Raw genomic sequence first — 22,490 nt, 5'->3', positions numbered from 1 at the left:
ACACTATTGAATAACAGTTTCACACCTAGCCTTCTCTCAGCACCACCATAAGCTAATAAATCATTTATTTTCCAGTTAACAATAAGTCATACGGCTCACTGCTTATTTCAAAAGAGTCTTTATTGTTCTAGTCACAGACACCTGTCTGTTGCATCTGCGACCAACAGTATAAAAACACAATACAGAAAATATACAACAGATGTTTAGCACCAGGTTCTCCAACAAAGGGCTGATGGTTATTAATCACAAGACGAGCCAACCCGCCTCCCTCCTGTTGACATGGCAACCATAGTGACGCACATACAAGGTAGTCAGGCACAAAACACACTACACGGTTAAGTTTTGACCTACAGCCGGACACCTCGGCCCTCTGGACAGATGACAAGAAAACATGATGCTGATCCAAGATTAGTGTTTATCGATTGAACTCTCTGGCCCTGTCTATCACACAGCTGAAAGAAAGCAAAAGAGCAGTAGGCCTAGCTGAGCACCAGTGGAGGTAGGCGTCTCCTGGTGAAACTTAAAAAGGAAACTCCAGAAAACAGCAACACATCACCCACCAGTGATTAATGCTTTTACATTTATGATTAAAAAAAAAAAAAAAAATGAAATGCTATTGTAACAAATGTGTTATTTTTCTGCTTCATTGAGGAGAACAAAGCAGGTGGGGGAACAGTTTGTATAGCAGTATCATTTAAGATCACATTACATGGCTATGGAAACAACTGAAGTAACATCCCAGGCCATTGGTACTTGTGTACATCCATTCGTCTGTCAAGCAATAAAATAATAACTACATACTGATAAATCATCTGGGTTTGTATTGCACCAAACAGATTCTCTAGTTTTACAGTAGGGGGTGGTAGTGGGGGCATGGGATGTGCAAAATATGGGAGGAATCATCTGTGTAGTGGGATTAATAATCTCAAATGGAATAGTGCAAGAAGTAGATCTGACACTGACATATAATATATGTTTTGGGTGAAAAATACAAACATAAAGATTATAGAATTGAAACTAGACAGATCCCACAAACCAACTAATTAATCTGAATCTACGTTCTATGACTGCATAATGCTATCTTCTGCATCACTTCACATACACCTCTGCATTTGGGGGGATGGGGGCGATGGAACTGAATATGAAGTAACTGGTAACTGGTAAATATTAAAAATCAAAATAATATTGGTTTTAGTACAGACTGATGGTCAATTACTGTGGTTCACGAAACATTTTTAAAGTTGGGACAGCAACGGGAGTGAAGATGGGGTTAGCTGATCCAAAAGATTCCTTCATTAGAAGCCGGTTGATGTTTTTTTGTTTGCAATACAAAAAAACAAGGACTGAAGCATCAAAACAATATTGCTAAGAAAAATTAAAAAGGCTCGGATTGAGAAAATGCTTAAAATTAAATTTCAATATTACTTAAACCAAACCTATAATAGAAATTATTAAATTAGCAATTTAAAATTTAGACAGTGCTCAAGTAAGAGTTGCTATAAATAAAAAAAAAAAAGATATGTTGGACTTAAGAGCTAGGGTATTAAAACCTTTTACTGGTTTCAGGTAAAGCGCTACAGTAATAGGTCATTTTCCGGCAGAGATGTTGGCCTCGATAATGAGGTATGTTTCAGGGGGAGGCGCCACCGTCTTAGTCCAGTCCAGATTCGTCTGTCTTTCCAATTTTCTACCAGGGCTCACTACAAGCACGTATCCCGCTAAAACTCTCCTTAATGCAATGATTTGTTCTACCATACACGTTCAGAAATACAAAGGCAAGTTGAACCCCCTCATCCACAAAAACAAAAAAAGTCTGTACATACATACCCATGGATAAAAATAGTGCAACATCAAGCTTTTAAGTTAGACTGCTACATAACTGCTGAGTGTTAAGACTGAACCATGAGTGGGATGGTCAGTCCGTGTGGTCAGCTTACTGTCCAAAGGCACCACGTTAAACCACAGTCCATTTCCCAGGATGAGGAGTCCTCATGCTTCATTTAGTTTTCTGTCAGAAAAAGAAAGAGGGCACATGTAAACGCAAGCTTGAACACAGTCAATGTCTTTAGTGAGATTCAGTAACAGGAAGAGGTAGTTACCCAACACAAAGTCGCACCATCTTGGGCCAGTTAGGCGCTTCATTCGCGATTGTCTCAACATTTTCGCTGGTGGTGGTTGTGGTGGTTCAGAAGAGACCCCGGGACTTTTGTATTTGCCTTTCTGCCTCCCCGCTGGCATTGCATCATGCTCCTGGACTGGTTTTGGTTGAGGACCTGCCCGCTCTCTCGAGGCAGTCCTCCTGTTCATGCTCCTTTTCCGTTCCGTTTTCACAGCTTTAACAACTCCTACCAGTTCCTTCTCCCTTCCCGAAAAGAGGAAAGCAGAAGGTGACCCATCATCCAGTGTCACAGTGCAGGAGTCCCACTCCTCCTCAGCTGATTCGTTGTCTGGAGAGTTGATCTTCCTCAGAAACACTCGGCACTCCTTCAGGCTCTCAGGACTCCAGGCTTTAGAGCAGAGGTTCTGCTCTTTGTGTAGATCCACAGGCTCCCAAGTTTGGTCAAGACCACTGGTGGTAGAACCGTTCTCCAAACAGCCAGAGAACCCAGCTTTTGCACATCTCCGAAATGCTTTGTGTTTTAGTTTTAGTCCAGTTACTACATGTCCATTTGAGCAACTTTTTGAAATGTTTATGGGTTTCCTATTTCTCTGCCTCTTTAGCCATCTCTCCCTTTCTTTCCGAGTAAAAAACCTTGTCCTGGCTCTAACCAGAATGTCCTGGTATTTACTGGATGCTCTACCACTCAACCGCTGGACTTGGCGACTGAATGTGTCCATAACAAAGCTGGAAGTAAAAAGTTGTCGCCTAATATGTGTTGGCAGACATGCCCTATTCCTCTTCCTCAACAGTCTTTGATGTTGCAAAGGACTTTTTGGCACAGTTTTGGCAAATTTTTTGATGTGTTTGCGGAGTCGCTCTGCCTGAGGACTGGGACAAACGGTTTTTTTATTGGCGGAACGAGGGAAGAGTAGAAGTTCACTAGGACTACGAGAGCTTGCCTTCTTGACAATTGCGAGAGACTGTGTCTCTGTGGTCTGCATAAACCAGGAGCAGATCTGCTGCATGCTACAGGACCTCGGTTTGTTAGGTGAACAATCAAACAGTGTTCTCACCACAGAGGAATGTTTTGACTTCTTGGTAAATGCACTCTTGCCCTTAGTGCCTTGTTTACAATTAAGGGGCATTTCTTTTTCTTGGTTCTCCACAGTGTCTGAGACCCAGGTGTCAGAGATGACTCGTATTCGCCTGGCAAGCTCCTGGTTCATTGACTTTTCCTCAGCTGATGCTGCCCACCACCGTAGCGTCTTTTTTGGGGTAAAGATTGAATCCACAGATACCCCTGCTGCCCTGTTCATGTTCTGAGAGATGCTACTCCTCTCTTGATTACAGAGCTGTCTTTCCTCTCTTGACGCTACTACACTACTCTGTTGCTCCTCCAGCCTCCTTTCATTGTTGGCCTTGGTTAGCAGTAGTTGTTTAGAGCGTCGTAGCAAAGCATTGCTATGTTTGTAGGATCTGAGAGTGGAGGTGGCAACAGCATGGAGAAAATGGATTGAAGGTTTTCTTACTCTCATTGAGTGTCGCACTGCTACAGGCTGATTTTGGTGTTTGTCTTTACCTTCATCCTTTGCCTCTATCCCCTCCTCCATCTGACTCTGGCTTGGTAACTGGTGACTGATTGTCCTGGGCTCTTTGGCAGATTTCAATTCTGGTAGTACTTTCTTGTGAATTAGTGTTTCGGAAGAGTTCCCATTATCTTTGTTTATTTGAATTTTACGTTGACGAGGAGAAACTGTAGTTACAGTAACTGAGATTCCAGAGATTTTAACTTTTGCAGGTCGACCTGGCTTCCTTGAGGGTAGGGGATCACCCCGCTTCTGACATTTAATGATACTGCTAGATTGAGCTGAAGGCTCTTTCGCAGGGCTGACAAAATTTAGTTCCTCTGAAGCTGTTATGATACTACTTGTGCGGGTCTTAGAATTGTGCAATAAAATGCCCAAGTCACTTTTAAGACCCATTGCTTGACAAGCATCATTGAATTCTGTTTGCAGCTCTCCACAGCCCTCAGACACCATACGTTTGTTTCTCCTTGAACGACCATACACGACTGTTATTTTGAGATTCCTGTTTACGTTCTCCTCAGCATCAGACGCCAAAGGACATTTTCCATTTAGAGTTTTTGCCCCCGTTACTAAATCCACAGACTTCAGCTTACGAGGTCGGCCTATTGGCCTCTTAGCTTTTTGCTCCAGCTGGGGTCCCAGCTTCTTTGGCCGGCCTGGACGCCTTTTTGGAGGAGTGGTTTCAAGGAAACATGGTGATCCCTGGATCCCAGTTGCAGCTACACGTTTATTTGGAGTAACCTCACCTGATCTTCTTGACCCATTTTTAGGTGATGAGGAAGTTGACCTGGGTGAAGAGGCACACTTAGATGGTGAACAGGGTGACTTGGCAGTTGACCTGGGTGTTGAACAAGCAGACTTGGCAGGCGAGGAAGCAGACTTGGCAGGTGAGGAAGCAGACCTGGCAGGTGAGGAAGCAGACTTGGCAGGTGAGGAAGCAGACTTGGCAGGTGAGGAAGCTGGCTTGGCAAGCGGGGAAGCTGGTTTAGCAGGTGAGGAAGTGGACTTAGCAGGTGAGGAAGTGGACTTAGCAGGCGAGGAAGTGGACTTAGCAGGCGAGGAAGTGGACTTAGCAGGCGAGGAAGTGGACTTAGCAGGGGAGGAAGTGGACTTAGCAGGCGAGGAAGTAGACTTAGCAGGCGAGGAAGTAGACTTAGCAGGCGAGGAAGCAGATTGTTCCTCCCGTGAGGTAGCAGTTTTTCGTGGTGAAAGAACAGATTTTACTTGTGATGTTGCAGACTCACTGCTCTGGGTTTTGTGCTTCTCAGGTGTCCCTGACCATGAAGACTCTTCACAAGGGTCAAAAGATTCTCCTCCTTGTGTGCCAGAGCCAGAACCTGCTGACTTCAGACTGTATTTGACTCCTTTCTTATCCTTTACTGGTGAAAAAAACATCAGCTTAATTGGACTAGTGTACAGGGTGCTGGGAGGGCTCTCAACACATGTAGCAGACTTGATACTTGATGGGTTTTGGTGCAGTCTTGAGAGCTGTAGTCTTTTTGGAGATGATCGTAGCCTTCCAGAAAGCATGGCAGCACAGTCATTGTCATCTGTCCGGTTGTCAGAGTTGTGTTGTTTTTTAGGACTATTCTTTTTGGCAGCCAGCGTTTGTGGAACAACCTGGCGTTGATTTTTTGACCGAGTGCAGGATGGTTCACATTGCTTGTTTTGTGTTGATGCAAAGATTAGCTTCCCAGTGTGCTCCTCTGAGGACACTTCTTTTTCTGATTCAAGCTGACTGTCTTTTGCATCTGGATCTTTGGATAAGGCATGCAAGGTGCTCGCTGTCAAATCTGTGTCCTTCAGTGCTCCATGGTTAAATATTTTGTTAGCGAAACATTCAACAAACATCTTGGATATTCTGGATTCTGTGACATAGGAGGAGAACCGCTGTGGAGGGACTATTGTTCTTCTGGATCTTCTTACCACCTCGAAGTGATTCGATTGACATATCTGTGTGTCTTTACCATGGAAATCTTTACCCGGTGTGTCAGTGTTAGTGCTTTGACCTGATGGGGCTTCTTCATGGCTACCATGTTCAGAACCGTTACACTCACCAATTTCCTCACAAGGCCCACCACATGATTTTACTGAGGTCACGGTTCCTGTTATGTCCTGATTTAGGACAGCATCACTACTTGAGACTTGCTCGCCATGTTTGCTCTCTAGGTTAAAAGTGTGTACTATAGTTCCTGAGAGAGAGAAACTGTTTTCATCCCTGGATATTTCCTTTTCTTTCTCTTCTCTTTCTTTAATTATCTGAACTTCTTCTGTTACTGCTGCAGTCTGCATCTCTTCTTTCACTACTTTACTACTTTCTCCACAAAGCATGTTCAGCGATCCCTCACTAATACTATGACTCTCTACACCATCCTCAGTATCTCTTGTAGACACATTTTTAAGTTGGTCTGACTTAGTGCATGATGTAGTTATAGTGACATTGTCATCTTTCAGTCTCGCCTTCTTTGCTGGTGGCACTTTTCTCTTATTGCAGGACTGATCCAACATGGCAAGCTCCCGTTTAATTTGTCGGGTATGCCTTCTAGTTGAAGCATCATCAGCGGGCGTTGCTAAAGCAGCAAGGACCTCCTGGCGACAACGGAGGCGGGTTTTAGGTGACTTAGTTCCATTATCATGGCGCTTGAATAGCTCACTGAGACTGTAGTCACTGGCACTGCCTGTGTGAAGCACAGTCGTGATGATTTCAGTCAGATGGGCATCACCATGTAACTGGTTCTGGCTGGTTGAGGGAGAAGGCAGTTGCTCCTTTTCAGAAACATAAATGGTTGTAGAAACCAGAGTTGGGTCCTTGTCCAGAGGTCTGATTGTCTCCAGTTTCTCACTGAAGCGATTCATAACAACTTGCAGTAAAGTCCCACTTGGGTTTTGTTCAGTCTGACCACTTTCTGGGGATTTAGAGTATAGCTCATGTGCTGTAGCTGTCTCCACATCTGCTTCCTGGAGGCTTGGACTCACAGGACCACTTTTAACAATTACTTCAATTTCTTCCTCTTGTCTGTGACAGAGGAGAAAAGGTGGTTTTTCATCAGTTTTCTTACTGATGTCTGAGGGGATAGGGGAGAGAGGGGGTGGAGAAGGGCTCTGCTCTCTGTTGAGGACTGGACAAGGAGGATCCCCATCTCCAGCACCTTTTTCCCTTGTATGCCTGGCATGTGTCAGACAGGTGTGGTTCGGAAGTTTGGGACAAGCGTGGCAGTTGTGTTGGTTACAACAAATTGATGAGGAAATGCATAAACCAGAGGAGGGAGTGCAAAGTGAATGAGATTGAGATAAAGGATGAGAGGATGCAAATGAACTTGCTCTGTTGTTCATACAACTTGTAGTCAGGCGTTGGCAGGACATGCAGTGCAGGCTCTTGGAGCACAAAACCGTGTATGTTTCCATCCTGCATTTCTGCACACAGCAGTAGCTTGAACCATGCTGACCTTCCCTGTTACAGTCTTTGTGGTGATGGATACTACAACTGGACTTGGAGTCTTCTGGATGGTACACTGCACTGCCATTACTTTGATGATCACAATCGCTTAAAGTTAAGCACAAGCTGCGGTTTTGGTCTTTAAATTCACTAAATGCAAAAGAATGAGGGGTAATGTTATTCTGTGGCTTAACATCACAGTGACATTCAGTCTGACCAACTGGTCTGTGGTTAACGAATGACAGCGACATTTCCTGGTGTGCCAGCTTCAGGATCTGGTAGAGTAAGGATTGGTGGGTCAGGCAGAGAGAACTGAGAACAGCAGCCAACGCCGAACTCTGACGAAACCTAGTCCCTCGTAGTCCCAGATCTTCTGTCAACAATGGCAGCAAGGAGCTAGAAGCAAAAATACAAATACTGACGTTAGAAGGTTTTAACTGATCAAAATGACAACATAATAGCTATGTATAGATGTCACATCATTGGTCATAGATGGGTATGCACTGAAAATACACAGCTGCCTTATAAATACAGTTCTAGCTAGTTTTATCAAGGCAAAACCTCTCAAACCAAAATAATAAGTCAGGTTCTTGGAAAAGAGAACAAATTAAAAGAGAAATGATCTTCACCAACTGTTAATATCATGAAGAACTATGAGAAAAGCCATTCGGTCAGTAGAAAGACAACAGGCTACTGATTAGATTCGAGAACTGTTTTTATTGATCAGCTGCTGAGACTAAATGATAACATTCTGCTAAAAGCAGAAGGAACGATTGTAGAAACGCTCAAACTGAATGTTTTTCAAGCACTTTTACCAACAAACCAACAGTTACAAGAAAACTCAGTTTGAATCAGCCAACAGATCCTAGGAGTGATATATTTTATTATAGAATCAAATCATTGATTTAATAACATAAATATTTTTGTGTTTGATAGTGGATTTTTTTTTGTCTGTATCCAGTCCTTGTTACGACCTTAAATAAGTGTGTTACATTCTGTTGTATTATTGTTGAGTTTGTCATCAAAACCAAATAGCTTTTTTTTAATCATTTAAATAATTTAACAGTAAAATAAGCATTAAACAACCACAATAGCCAGGTCAGTGTTTTTGGACTAAATAAATAAGCTAACATCTAAAAAGTGTTCATGCAGTTGAAGCAATACACATATCACATTGCATCAAAGTGCCCGATTACAAATCAAGAACTACAACGATCAAACTAGTAAAATCACAGTTCTGAAGCACAATCAATAAATAAGTATGCAGTAACAACACAAAACAGGTGTCTACAATAAAAATGCATCTTGGAAATCATAGTGCAATAAATGATTTATGCATAAATAGCAGATTTCTACAAAGTAGCAAATATTTGCCAGCAATTCCGTTCAGCAAACAGAAATATGCTTTAAGCGCAAAGCACAGGTGTGTTCCCAGAATATACTGCAATTAAGCTTATACAATTACATAATTAACTTATTCTATTTCTGAAGAGGTGTTTGGGTTTGTTTACAAACTGGCCCTTTGATATAAATAGCAGAAAGCTCCCAGAGTAGAGACAACGTGCTGCTCTAAGCCGTGTCCTGTACACGGCCACCATGGACCAGTATGAGCAGAGACATTCAGGAGACGTCGTATTTGTATAGTTGTAAAAATTACAAAGACTGAAATGTCACACAACCTTGTGACAGAAAGCTTAAAAAAATAATATAGCTTCACAATTAACCTTGAAATGACAAACAACAAACACAACCAAAGTACATCGCCAAGATCGTGGCAGATCTTCTGTAAATGCGACAGGGCAGACCTTCAACCATTTTAAGCAACATCCACTCCAAATGGTTGGCTATGTAAGTGAAGTTTCAGGGCCTGTTGAGACTTTGCATTAAGATCCGACATGGGCGATCCAATCACGTAGAAGATGGGTGTGAACACCAAAAGGGCACATCGAGATTGAGAGATCTGGCCTCATTTGGAGGTGGTCTGGTTCACATGTGTCCACATTCCTTTGTAGTGTGAACACAATGTGTCCTGAGTCGCATTAAAGACTTCCTATACACAACCTGTACACACTTTTACTTCAGCAGAGTTCCGTCTCATTGATTCAGATAAAAATTTAAAAAAGAAGTAGATTTTTGATCATTAAGAATGAGAGCCTTTTAAAAATATCCTGTCCTTGTAGATGTTAACTGACTAAAAATGTAATAAATCCAAGTAAGAATTCACAAATTAAGTTCAAATGCGAGCAATCAATAGTACGTACACATGAAACAGTGCTATTCTCGGTTCTGGAGCAGCGGTACAGATCCATCAGAGACATCGGCTGTTAAATTATTCTGCTGCTGTGTCCCAAATGACGTTGGGGTTTAACTGCATATTTAGCGCAAAACTGAGGTCAGATCCGGAGATGCATTTGGAAACGTATGTTAATGGCACATCTGAAAACACGCCCCTAAAGCCGGTCACTTCAAAGTGGGTAGCCCAGATTGGATCTTAATGCAAAGTCCGAAAGGCTCCGAGCGTTGTTGGTGGCAACAAATTAACACTTAGGTGTAGTTCCTTGAGAGACAGAGAGTTCATGTGTCTTCCTAAGCTAATAAGAGCTCTTAACCCAGCAGATTCAGTCTCCTAACACAGAGGTGCTCGTGTAAAACCTGACAGTGGGCTACAGGCAGATAAAGTTCAGAGGTATATGTGGCAACGAGGTTAGAGAGCGCGATGAGAGAAACAGTGAGACACAGGCAGCCTAACATTGCAGCGAAACAAACTGAAGCAGCTTTGTGTGGCTAACCCTGAAATGCTGCTTTGGTAGTAGCGCTGTTAACGGAAAAGGCCGATCTGAGAGGCAGCGTGAGAGTAGACGTAACATTCTGCATTTTCCCAGACACAGACAAAGAGGCCTGTAAACCTTGTACTGCCGACGTTTCTCCCCCCCCCCCTTCCAAAACTTCAAACTGCTATAACCACCAGTAGCTGACACAAGCAACCACTACAATTAGCCGTCATCCAGGCTTCATGCATTACACTGCAAGTCACGTTTGAATCGTGAGTTCAATGAGTTGTTTTTTGTTTTTGTTTTTTTTTTTGTCATGGCGACCCGTCTTTGTGCCAGGAAAACTATTCCGTAAAGTTAAGCAGCAGTCATGTATGAGGTTTACAGTAATACAGCTACAGTAGCAGAATTAGTAAATATCTGAGATACTAAAAGAACATCTTTCACAAACAGTACACAATAACATACATTTCCCAAGCTTATCAGTGCACATTTTAAAACATGCTGCACATTTGCATTCCAACTACACTCAATATAATGCTCAGACTAGCTTGCACAAAAAGAGAGGGGGGGAAAAAAAATGGCTTTCTTAAGCTAATCTCTTACACAAAAACTCATACTTAAGATTTAGCCACCACAGCATTTAAACTGTACAATCTTCCTGTTTGTAGAGGTGTCTAACAAGAGTAATGAGTTTTTAATTTGTTACAATGGCTCTAAGTCACTTGAATACTCTAGGCAAGATACCCAGAGAGAGATAGAAAGCTGCAAATGACAATCATCAACGCTCCGTCGACGGGAGCTTTAAGAGTTGAATCAAACCTGAATAACCTAATAATCAGCTAGCAAATATGAGAGTCACACTTTATTCCTTGGGTCTAAGAGATCACGACTGGGTTTCTCACACTTGGTCCTGTGCAATCTTTTGGAAAACAATCATGTCAGTGTTTTCACTAAAATGAAACTGAGCTGTGTAACTTCCAAAAAAAAAAAAAAAAAGTTAAAAACATCCCGGAGGTCTTTAAAGATACGACTGCTATTATTTTATATCAACATTACCAAGAGATCCCCAATCGATTTCAAAACTATCTGATTTATCTTTACAAATGAGCCTGTAACTAATGATTGTTTTCATAAAATATCAAGCCTAAAATATTTGGAAATTATGAAATTATTGAAAATATCCTGCAAATCCAGAGGACAAAAGCAAAATAGTTGAAGCTGGAGTGAACATATATGCATATATATGTTGTTGTTTGTAAGATGACAAGAACAAGTAACCTATCAAAATAGAGACAGGTAGTGTTTTTTTTTTTTTGGTGATCAATGTTTTGTTTGACCACCAACTAATGTGGATAATAAATAGAAAGTAATGGCATAACTCCAACGCTCGTCCATAAATAATATGAAAACAATACTCTAATGCACACCTGTAAGACCGTGGCACAATTTTAACAGATCGGGTTCTGTCCTGACTTAAAGTCAGGTTTAAAGTTTTGGTCTCTCTATGGGATTTGATGATAACAATCGGACAAAATAACGCAAGCCATAACTTTCAAGATCTGACGCTTTAAAAACTGAAGCTGAGGTGTTAAGTTCAGCAGCCCCCATAAGCAACAGCTGCACTGAGCACCAAGACTTTCCAGTACTTGGTTTATGCTTTGAATAAAATCCAGGACAAGGCTAAAGAAATACAGCTTAAAAGTATGACCATCACATTACAGACACATAGTTAAAAGACCTGAATATTTATATCCGTCTATTTTGTAAAGGCATATGTTGTGTTTTAACAAGTGTCTCCAGAAAACATGAATCTTGTAAGAGGTCATCTGTTCAAGTGTTGAGGAGTTCTTGAGGCGTTTTGTGGTCTAGAACCTCTTTGCATCTGCAGCTGAGGCGAGACTCCCTGAGAAAGTGGAACTGGTCACGGTACCAGAGCCAGACAAGTTGGAACCGGATGAACAAAAGTTGGCAGATTTCTTCTTGGGAGGATTCTTCAGTGTTCCTGTGCGCTCTTTGACTTTGTATTCCAGTGTGCTATGGGGCACCCCATAAACCCCTTGGGCCTTGGAAACACTCATGCGACCCGCCATCACCATGGTGATGGCCTCCTCCAACAGTTCGTGGTCGTACTGGCGGTATCTGCCGCGCTTCTTCCTCGGTTGCTTGTCTTTATCCCGGCAACCTTCTTCTGACTCATCCAGTGAGGATCCACGCGGTCCCAGGCGATGAGGTGACTGGCTGGCACTGCTCGGGCAGCCCTGTGCCAAGAACGGAGGTCTGAGTTTGAAGAGAGTCGAAGGCCTGGCAGCTGCTGACGACGAACTGGCAGCACCTTCGGCCGATGAGGTACGGTGATGCGGGTTGTCGGCCGAGTTCTCCGCCAACGCCGGCCTGTTGTGGTCGGACGCGCAACGAACCTGAGGGATACGCAGGGGCGTGGGCGGCTCCAGGCTCGGGGTGGGGCTTGATGGAGGCTGAAGGGCATCCCTGAGCTGGGGAAAACAGTGAGGGAGGGTCTTTTGAAGACCGCTCGATTGGTAAAAGGTGAGCGCGGACGAAGGGAAACTCAAGTCTCCGTGCTCCTCTGCCGCTCCTCCGATTTCCGCCCGCTCTGCCCACGCTGCCACCTTCTGCAGGACGAGACGGGCTTCGCCGCCCAACATCGACGACATCACGTTGCACGACGTCAGTTCATCCCTGAAATCTCTGCTTCCCGGCGTGACTTGCTGCAGCGCTCCCAGCCTGCCCTCAGGCCGGCCGTCCAGACCTTGCCTGAGGGTCTGGAGGGGTATTCCATAAAGCAACGCGGCCCGTTGCTCCTGCAGCCTCCCTGAACGTATATCCTTCAAAGCCTTGGACAGCAGCCCTTCAGACAGCTCCCAGCTCCTTTCAGCGTACTCCTCCTTCTGCCTGTGCTGCCTCCTAGGGATGGGAGGACCAAACAGCAGGGTCAGGATGGAGGTGATGGAGGGGGTTTGAGTTTGGCATAGGGGACAGGGGGGGGTGTAGAACGAGGGGTCCACTCCTTTATGCCTTGTGTTGGTAACATCACTGTGACTTTCATGTCTGTATGATCTCAGTCTGTTTCTGGGCGCTCACACACACTCACACACCCGCACGCGCATCCACACACTGCTGCGTGTCTCTCACGCACACACAATTCTTTGTGTGTGTGTGGCAAAGCCTCTTCACGTCCAGGTGGGACAGTCTGTGAATGGCTGGGGTTACTTTGCTGCTCGCATACAACCCCTGTAGATTTGTGATATCCTTCAGTGAGAGTCCTACATGCTTGAAGGTTGGATAATCAAACTCATTATAACTGGATCAGTAACAAAAAAAAAAAAAGGAGGTGAAATCATTGAGAGGTATTGCAATGTTCTCATTGTACAATCCTGAACTCGAATGTTATATACGGCCACTGCTGTGACGTTACCGCTCAAGAGATAAAAGAGTCAACCCCAAAGAACCAAACACCAGCTAGCTGTTTTTCTTTTTTTTTTTTAAGAAAGACTTGCAATTATACAAATGACTGCCAGAAAAAGGAGTGTAAGTAACATTTGGGCTGGAGATGCGTCAATGAATTGGCTACAAACAAACTGAGCTCGTAAAAATTAAGAGTTTTACAGCACAGTATCGAAGCTGACCTCCCAATACCCATGATATGAACAGAACTCAGAAAGGTGGATTTCTCTGAAGTCATTGTGGTTACGACTTTTGTTGTCTTATTCAGAACCAATATAAGATTTACACAACTCTTACCCTGATGCTTTGTGATTAGATGATGAGGAGGAGGAGGACGTTGCGGAGCAGGCCGGGTTACGGTTGGAGAGGTCCAGCACGCCATCTGTCACAGGGCAAGTTCATTTAAGCAGATTAAAGTTTGAGTCAGAGTCCGGGCTCGCCGGAAAAAACAACTCGACACATTTAATTGTCGGCTGCATTAAATGCTGTCCCCACCTGGTCCAGGTTCACTCTCTTTCTCGTCCTGTGCTCGGCTTACTGTGAGGTCCAGAGGAGCATCTGACGTTTCTGACGCAGGCGACGAGGTCCTCGTGACACCATTGGCGTTAGTGTGGAGTACGCACTTGGACGCGTACTCCAGCGCAAACTGATGTATCATCTTCCTCATCAGCTCCTGGGCAATCAGAGGTATGTTGGAATCACAGGCCAGGGGCACATCTGACAAAGGAAGCACAGATGCAAATGAGAGTTAAAATTGGTGCTTTCAACTTTTACATAACAAGCATCATCCAGAAGAAAAAGGCATTTTGCACAAATCCAATGTCATAAATGTGTTGGTTCCAGTGCTGTACAGGTAAAGTTGCAAAAAATAAATAAAAATCACACTAAATAAATTTACTAGCAATTTAAAACACACAGACAACTTATCCCATTAACAGTATACTTTGCTATACTTGGGATGTCCCGACCGGGAGACTGGTAGAGACATGGCATCGGGGACGATTCAGGAATTTTTTTAAATGATCTGATCGTTATTCACTGTGTATGTGATCTAGGAGAAAATAAGTAAGATAAGAAAAGCCTTAAGGGGATTTTGTTTATTTAAGGATGTGGAAAGGCTGATAATAAATATTGAAAGACTGGTATGGGATCAGGGGTCAAAAAAATAAAATAAAACAATAATAATAATAGTAATAAAATAATACCTCAGGTCACCCCTGTTTTATTACCCAATAGTTCCATAAATGGTTACCATAAAGTTACTGCCATGTCACAACACTGAAGATTTCATTCACATCCACCTGCACAAAGACGTGTTATACATTGTCGACCTCAATCTAAGCCTTGTCTAAAATATATTTTCTGGGTAGCCCTTGGGCTGACTTCATTCATTCCTTGAGGACACTCACACAGACTTCAGGACATCTTACGCTTGCTTGCACTCAGTTATATGCAAATCATTGTACCTTGATAAATGCCCTCTTGTCGTGTTCACCTCTCGCCCTTTGCTTTAGTGTCCCCCGGTCAAAATTGACCGGTCTGTTTTAACTGCTCTTAAATTAGCACAAAAACCATTTGTCACCACCAAATTTTTATTCAACATTCTTCAGCTGTGAACAATGTCTCAAAGTGTTTAACATGAATTTATAGAATTAGACATGAAATGACTGCAGTGAAAATTTATTACAAAATGAACATGTAGTGTAAAAAATAAATGGAAAACCAAAGTCTAAACTCAACATAAAGTTGTGTGTGTGTGTGTTCAAGCACATGAGTGGCATGTGACTCTCAGGTCAGAGTGGGCCTTGCAAACAAAAGGCTACATTTGCAGCATCTCAGGCTTGTTTTGTTGTCTCCAGGCGCACAGAGCTCACAGCGCTTCCTCTTCCACCCATGTCCTTGTTGGCAGGAGAGTAGCCAGGGCAGCGTCTGGGGCCTGCACACTCCTAACCAGACTGGCAGAGGCTGGTGTGTGGGGAATGTGCTGGTGCCATCACCAAAGCATTCCCCAGCTCTGCTAGGAAAAGCCTCCTCGCAAAACTTCTCCCCTGATTCCAGGTTGGGTCGATGGCCGTCCACACCACATGTGAGTTGAAAGCAGACACATCAAGGATGTTGTGGAACAGCACCACAGGCCAGCGCGCTGTCGTTCGCTTGCAGGTGTGAGCTGGAATAATAGGAACAATAAATAAGAGACTGGGAACAATATTGAATCTGTCGTACACAAAATGCTATGATTCACATAAATAAGAATAAAATAAAATGCATGATGGATGAAACTTCACATTACCTTATCAAGGCAGTCAGCGCCTCCTTTGTTCTTGTTGTAGCCCTGGATCATAAGGGGGCTACCTGTCTTCTGTGGTGCCGACAGCGGCGTCTTTGTGTAGCGTACTCATCAGGATGACATTTCTATTCTTCTTGGGAACATATGACACAAGAGCGTGTGTCAGTGAAAGCCAATTTTGATGAGGGTGCCTCCTTCCTCTGGTCGATACGAGTGCAGGGGGTTTGTTCTTCCTCACTGTCCCCACCATGGTGAGCTTTCTTTTCAGCAGCTCCTGACCAAGAGCATGTGATGTGAAGAAGTTGTCACGTGTGACATTATGCCCTTGGAGACCGGTTGTCATGTCCATGCCCTGGTTTTTTCGGTCCTTTCCACAGTGCTGGGTTTCCCCATGTGTACCTGCATATTCCAGGCGTAGCTGCTCCTGGCGTCGCACGCTGCCCAGATCTTTATTCCATATTTCCCTGGTTTGCTTGGAACGTACACCTTGAAGGAACAGCGACCTCTGAAAGGAACCAGGCGCTCATCAACTGTCACCTCAGGGCCTGGATTGTACATAAGTGGTAGGCGCTCCAACCACCTGTCCCAAGTGTTGCTGACGTCTTCCAGTTTGTCATTTTGCCAGCGGACGGGTCGTGTATCTCTGTTATCAAATCGAATAATTCTTGAAAGGACATGAAACTGTTGTCTGGAATATAGGCCTGCTAGACTTCTGCAGCTTCATTGTTTGAAAGATATACTCCTGCTAAAACCAACACACGTATGTAGGCTTGGAGGTCTACCAAGTCGATTTCTCTCCAGGTGTCCCCCCAAACACGCGTCCCCTCCAGGTTTGTCATCTCCAGTATAATTCCCTCAATAGACTGTGGCAAAAAAGAGTTGGAAGCTGGACTTGATGTCATCCACACGACATGTCGCAGACCGTGTTGGCCCTGGCGTCATCTTTATCGTGTTTTCCACTCTCGCTCTACTTCCTCTCTCCTTGGGGGATGAAGACCAGGGCAAGTGTCCACTCTTGGACTGGAATGTCTCCTCAGGGGCCTGTTCTTCCGGTGCCTCTCCCTCTCCATCTGTTGATTGGTCAGTCTCCTCAGAGTCTGGATCAAAATCTGTGTTGTCTTCCACTTCCGCGACATCCTCCTCCATCTCCGGTTCAAATTCAGTGCCCACTTTATCACGTCCAAAAACCTGGACCAGAACCTCTTCGACAGAGAACCGCTTGGTCAGTCGACCTACTCGTTGTGCTCAGAGTAAAAGGAGTGCAAGGCAAACATCAAGCTCGTGTGGTTCACGTGGGAGGATCGGCACACAAGCGTGGGAAAGAGATGTGCACCCGCAAAAGACATTGTTCAGTATGAAATGTGTGTGAGTGAGTTGGGGTGGTGTGTATGGGGACGTTTTCTGTCTGATGGATGAATATAGGCTGGATACCCATTCATTTCCTATGGCGGTCACTTTTGACCGGGAACACCACAGGTGTAACAAGGAGGTGATCATCATAGTGTGGAGGATATCATGAGGCCTTGAGGCATTCAGATGTAAAACACAGTAATTATGATTGTTTTAAGGTGTAAATCTTTCAAATTTGACCCGAACACAACAGGAAGGTTAAATACAAGGGCAGATCTGTCCAGAGCAACCAGGACGTTACTTGAATATAATGTTCAGTGTGTTTAGAAGGAAATCTCAGATCTGTATGCAACATGTGCAAACACATGGTATGTGACAAAGCAATCTAGAGTTTTTCCAGGAAAACTAATCAAATCTGTGCTGTTTTTCAACCACAATGAATAAGAACACTGTTGTTGTTGCTAGTTCTTATATGTAGATAGTTAAGGAAAATCTGCCAGTTTTGTGCAGTGGCTCACAAGCTGCAGATGTGCTGGACTCACCTTTCTTCTGAAACACGGCCTGGAGGAACCTGTGAGCTGACTGGCTGCTCTCGGAGGTGATTGGGGCCTGACAAGGAGAGTAGTCGGAGGGGGAAGATAGCGGCGAAGTGCCTGCATGAACTTGATCCTACATGGGGAGGAAAAAGAGGGAAGTCACTTAATTGAGTTCCCATTTTAAGTTCAAGTGTTACTGTTACAGCTTTCAAGATCACGACAATTAGTTAAAAGCAGACATGAATAAGGGATGTTTTGACTAAAATTCTTACACTGAGTTTGTCCAGGGGAAGGCTGCAGAATGAACAGCTCGCTTCAGGGGACCAGTCATCCACCTCGTTGGGTTCACAGTCTGAAAGACAAAAGGACCCATGATCATGCATTCGCAATTTTCCAGGAAGGATCACGCAGCTTCCAACGTAGGTCCACAATACAGAATTTGTCAAGAGGCAACCGAGGTTTCAGATTGAGTCTTTGTGCTAGTTTCATAATGAGAGAGAGAAAGAGAGAGAACGCTTCACTTCACGCCGCTATATAATATAGTGTTACAAACTTTCGTTTTGCCGCACCTTTGTCAGCCACACTACACAACTTTTGCTCTACAGAAAATCTTATAGACAAATGCATCCGAGCCCAAAACGCAGAACCAAAATTAGCAGGGCGTTCTTTCACAAATCATACTAATGATATGTTGTTTCAGTAGCTCAAATAGTACGAGACATTTATGATTTTTGTAAATCAAAGAGGAGAGCTTTACGACACCAACGCTGCCATCAACAAATACAGTACAACCACACTTAGGGAGCTGAACAAATAGCGACGGTGAAGTCATACACAGTAATTCGTGGTTGATCTTCTGAATGAATTTTTTTGCTTGTTTTTTTTTTTTTAAATGTACCGTACGTGGGAGTATATCTATAGAGGTTATGTGCTGCTGTGGTTTTTCCACCTGTATTTGCCCCCTTAGTCAAATACAACAACAAAACATGCCACAGCAGGCCCGACTGTAGTAGGGGAAAGTGAAACCTTTAAACTTAAAGGTATTTAGACTGAAACTATATACCAGGAAGCTGATGTTTATCTCTCTCCATTCTGATATCAACACCCAGGAAAAACACAAAGCTAAAACTAAAAGTATACAAAAGGTTTTGGTCATATTTCAAGGAAGGAATTGAACTTTTATTTGGAAAAACAAAGTATGCCAACTCAACACTGCCACTAACTAACTTTATATATTTAGAGAGAACAAAAGCAAAAGCGAATACATTGAGGGAACCCAAACGCAAATACTTTAGAGAAGACGGGGACAGCTTTGACTGCTCGTTGTACGTGTTTATCAGGATTTAGACACGTTGCATGAAGCAGTGTGGATGTTTTTTTGCGCCACGCCTGACGTGAGGATCTGTGATGACACACAGTGCACATTATTTCCATGTCAGTGGCTTGAGTCAACATAAAGAAAATCTGCTGCTCTGAACCGTCTTAAGATCTGGCCTGTCCCAGAACACAAAGAACAAACTATCCTCTACACACTGGGTGTAACCACAGTGCAAGTTAAACCTGACTTGAAATGTTTCTCTGTGGTTGACAGTATGGTAGGTTAGCTTGTGGCACACTTTCATTTCAGTTTGGTTTATAAAGCCCAATTTAAAAACAAAAATGTTGAAGAGATGTACAAGCAAATACTTTAAAAACCACAGTGTGAATACAAAGATGAAGAGGAGGTAAATTTACTACCAATTTAAAACACAAAGGCAAACCAGCCAATTAAAAGTATAATTTGTTGCACAGCGGAAGTTAAACCTGACCTGAAATGTTTCTCTGTAGCTGACAGTCTATTAGATTCATTTCACATTTTATAAAGTATGAATGTTTACACACAATGCATAAAAAAAAACAGCAGGAAAAATCTCGTCTAGAGCACCGTTCAAACAGGATCAGTTTTACCTGAGGACACTCTGTGCTTCAGAAATGAACCGTCTGTGTGTCATGTGGCGTATTCTCACGAGATAAGCAAACTCTGGCTTTTACTCAAATTTACGATCTGTTGTTACGGTTCTGCTACTTCCTGCCTCACTCCACTGTGTCAGAGACGGCGCAAGTTATAATGGAAGATAAAAATATATTTTTCATTCCACTTATCCTGGGGAAGAAACTACCAACAACCTGGCGGTATTTAAATCAGACCCACCTTTACACATGGTCGATTTAATGATTTCATCCAACTAAACCGGTGAATAGTTCGGTGACATCTTGACTTTGTGCTCTAACATCTGTCCAAACTTTAATTACAGCACATCCTTTATAATTCTTAAGTGACAGAAAGACGCAGATCAAACCAAAGTCTCAAAAATGTAAACACTCACCCCTAAAATCACAGATTCACACTGGATTAGTTTTATCAGACGACCTCTGTATTACAAGAATTGTGCTACGTAGTTTGCCGTGTAATTTTTACTTTACAAATCATCGATGCATGGGATTAAGATCATACACGACCTCCCCGATTAGTACAAATTATCGGCGGCCCCAAGGTAAAACTAGTCCTGTGTGAATAGGGCTAAAGATAAAAGTAGAATCAAGACGTGTTAACTACTACAAGAAACTGAATGACGGAAGTGATGCAAACACAAACACGGGGAATTTATTTTTACAGAAGTGTTGCTGATCAGGTGTTGCGTACTTTTGTTGTAGTCATATATAAAACCAGTCTTAAGTCCTACAATCTAATCACACCTAATATGCTAATTGATCTCCTTTAACATAATTAAAGTGGCGGCCAGCGAGCTTTCAAAATAACTCTTAATGCAAATGTTGTTTTTTGTTTGATACGATACAGAGACTCTAGACGAGTAGCAAGGGTCTCGCTGGTGTATTTTGAGATGTAACTGCACGTGTTATTAAGCTCTTTTTGTTCTTTTGAATCTGACACTTGTGGTGCCTTGCATCACACTGTTCAGAATGAGGGGGCTTGTGTGAAGTTGAAATTGGTGTGCGACTGCAGGACTTGGCAAGTGAGAAGCGGTCCCACAGACGCACACAACAGACAGACAGGAGACCGGACAAGAGCAGATATTTATATCAATATTATATTATATTGCTAGTGGTGTTGCCCAAATAAGCTTTACACCTACTTATTACTCATTTATGTAAAAATGATCAACATTAACCAGCTAGTAATCAAAAGTGCTTTGTTTAGCGTCGAAGGATAAATAAAAATGAGCTGCTGTGTATGGAAACATTTTGTTATCTATTTACATCTAACTTCACAAATGAGCACCTAATGTAACATTCGGAAATAGGACAGAATAATGAAAGCGTGTTTGCCCGATCCCAAAGACCAAATGTGGTTCAAACAATGAATGAAACAACAAACGCCCATTTATACATTTAAACTGGCTTGTGAGAGAAAAACTGCAAATAATGGTTACATATCTTTAGGATTTACACAGCAAGAATAAGTGTACTCGGGTCAGAAAAACACATTTAATTTGAGACACTAGACTTTGTGAGCTCAACTCGCTGAAAGTGAACGTACAGTCAATTTTAAAAACAGAAAATGGTCAAGACTTCTTAGAAGCATACAGTTTATAACCCACCATCAAATAAACTGAGGTCTCTCAGCAGCAGAGGGCCATAGATCCCCTCCAGAATACTTTCAAACCCTGCAAAAGAAAAACAAACACAAACAATCCGTCAGTAAAGACACAGACAAGACGTCCACGCGTGAAGTACGTGACATCTGGGTGCAGGACAGGTTGTGCTCATATAAATTTAGACTAATATCATAGCAGCGCCCAGACAACTGTGCTGCCATGTTGCCAGCTGGAAGAACACAGCTTTTATATAATGACATGACAACCAATGCATTCAATACATAGACTGATACACGTCAAGAGTATTAAAAAAAAAAAAGCCACAACGGTGTCGGCGTGTATTTTGATTTCGATGCTGGACGTCACAAACTACAGGAGATCCAGCTACAGCTAATCTTACGCCTCCTGCAGCCTCGAAGCGGCGCTTAAAATAGCAAATATACGAGGAAAAGCGTTCACTGACACCTCTGTGTGAATGCTTTCATCATTCTGCGCTGACATTAGCTTCCTTAACGTAGCAACAATCCCCCTCTCCCCTCCCCCCAAAATAACATTAACACCGTTGGTGCTAGCCTAACATGGCCATTAGCATAGCAAACAAATATGTCAATAAACAAATTTAACAAACGTTGCAACATCCGACGACAAACGCCAGGATAAACGCGGAGACAGTGCGTGTGTTGTCTTCGTGGTGACATGAAATGTCCAAAAGGCTAACAGCAGCGAGCAGCGGGCTAGCTCGCAGGGACAAAGAAAGGGGGCCAGCTGGTAGACATTAGCCGGGCAGCTTAACTTCGCTGCTAAAGCTCAACACCACCAAGGGGCCATGCTACCAGCTAAGCTACTCATTAGCACAGGGACAGAGCGATCCGCCAGCCTCCGGGCTAAATCTGTGACGCTCGTCCATAGTTTTCTTACAAAATGTAAAACTGCTTTTTGGATCATACCAACGCAATGTATCAGCCTGTGTCTCCAAGAATCAAGTTCCCGCCGAAAACATTTCCTTTCGGCAGTGCATTTGGTGCACTGTACGGCTGCCATTCTGCCTCCCCCCTCTCTCCTCTCTCCCCTCTTTTTCTCGCTCTCTCTTTCCCCCTCCCCTCCCCTTCTTCTTCTGTGAGGTTTTAAAGCAGGGGCTGGTAGTTTCTGGTGCATTACCGCCATCAACTGGACTGGAGTGTAGAACAAGAGTGCAGTAAAAAAATAAATCAATACCCACTCAAGAGTCTGTCATCTAATAACCTAATAATGTCATAGTGTGTCTCGTTTGTTGATTTCCCCCACAACCCTGTCAATGTCAATGCAACCCTGTCTTCTGGACATCGTATTTCTCATAGTGAAGTAGAACATGCTCCACTGTCT

The 22,490-nt window shown here is 43.2% G+C and overlaps 1 protein-coding gene across 3 annotated transcripts; it reads right to left on the bottom strand.

Annotated features, from left to right (window-relative positions):
* Positions 1-102: 102 nt before the first annotated feature.
* lcorl (ligand dependent nuclear receptor corepressor-like) lies at positions 103-22,206 on the bottom strand. Of its 3 annotated transcripts, none has more exons than XM_047575031.1 (8): positions 22,076-22,206; positions 21,132-21,197; positions 17,805-17,971; positions 17,539-17,665; positions 13,855-14,076; positions 13,657-13,741; positions 2,100-7,519; positions 103-2,008 (listed from the first exon to the last, which is right to left on the bottom strand). In XM_047575031.1, the coding sequence occupies exons 1-8, from the start codon at positions 22,167-22,169 to the stop codon at positions 2,001-2,003; spliced, it is 6,189 nt and encodes a 2,062-aa protein (XP_047430987.1). In that variant the 5' UTR covers positions 22,170-22,206; the 3' UTR covers positions 103-2,000. The 3 variants fall into 3 exon arrangements, with proteins under 3 accessions (XP_047430987.1, XP_047430997.1, XP_047431008.1); XM_047575041.1 differs by having other exon boundaries at positions 17,805-17,884; XM_047575052.1 differs by lacking the exons at positions 103-2,008; positions 2,100-7,519 and adding an exon at positions 7,821-12,819.
* Positions 22,207-22,490: the final 284 nt, after the last annotated feature.

Source organism: Mugil cephalus, chromosome 2 (assembly GCF_022458985.1).
Source record: "Mugil cephalus isolate CIBA_MC_2020 chromosome 2, CIBA_Mcephalus_1.1, whole genome shotgun sequence".
In the NCBI taxonomy this organism is placed as follows: Eukaryota; Metazoa; Chordata; class Actinopteri; order Mugiliformes; family Mugilidae; genus Mugil; species Mugil cephalus.
This window is presented reverse-complemented; position numbering and strand designations above follow the sequence as displayed.

Excerpts from the sequence above, each read along its gene's own strand:
- lcorl (XM_047575031.1), bottom strand. The coding sequence starts at position 22,169 with ATGGCAGCCGTACAGTGCACCAAATGCACTGCCGAAAGGAAATGTTTT. Across the intron at positions 21,198-22,075 it reads CAGGCTGATACATTGCGTTG|GGTTTGAAAGTATTCTGGAG; the intron begins GTATGATCCAAA and ends TTTCTTTTGCAG. Across the intron at positions 7,520-13,656 it reads TCTAATCACAAAGCATCAGG|CTCCTTGCTGCCATTGTTGA; the intron begins GTAAGAGTTGTG and ends TTTTGCTTCTAG.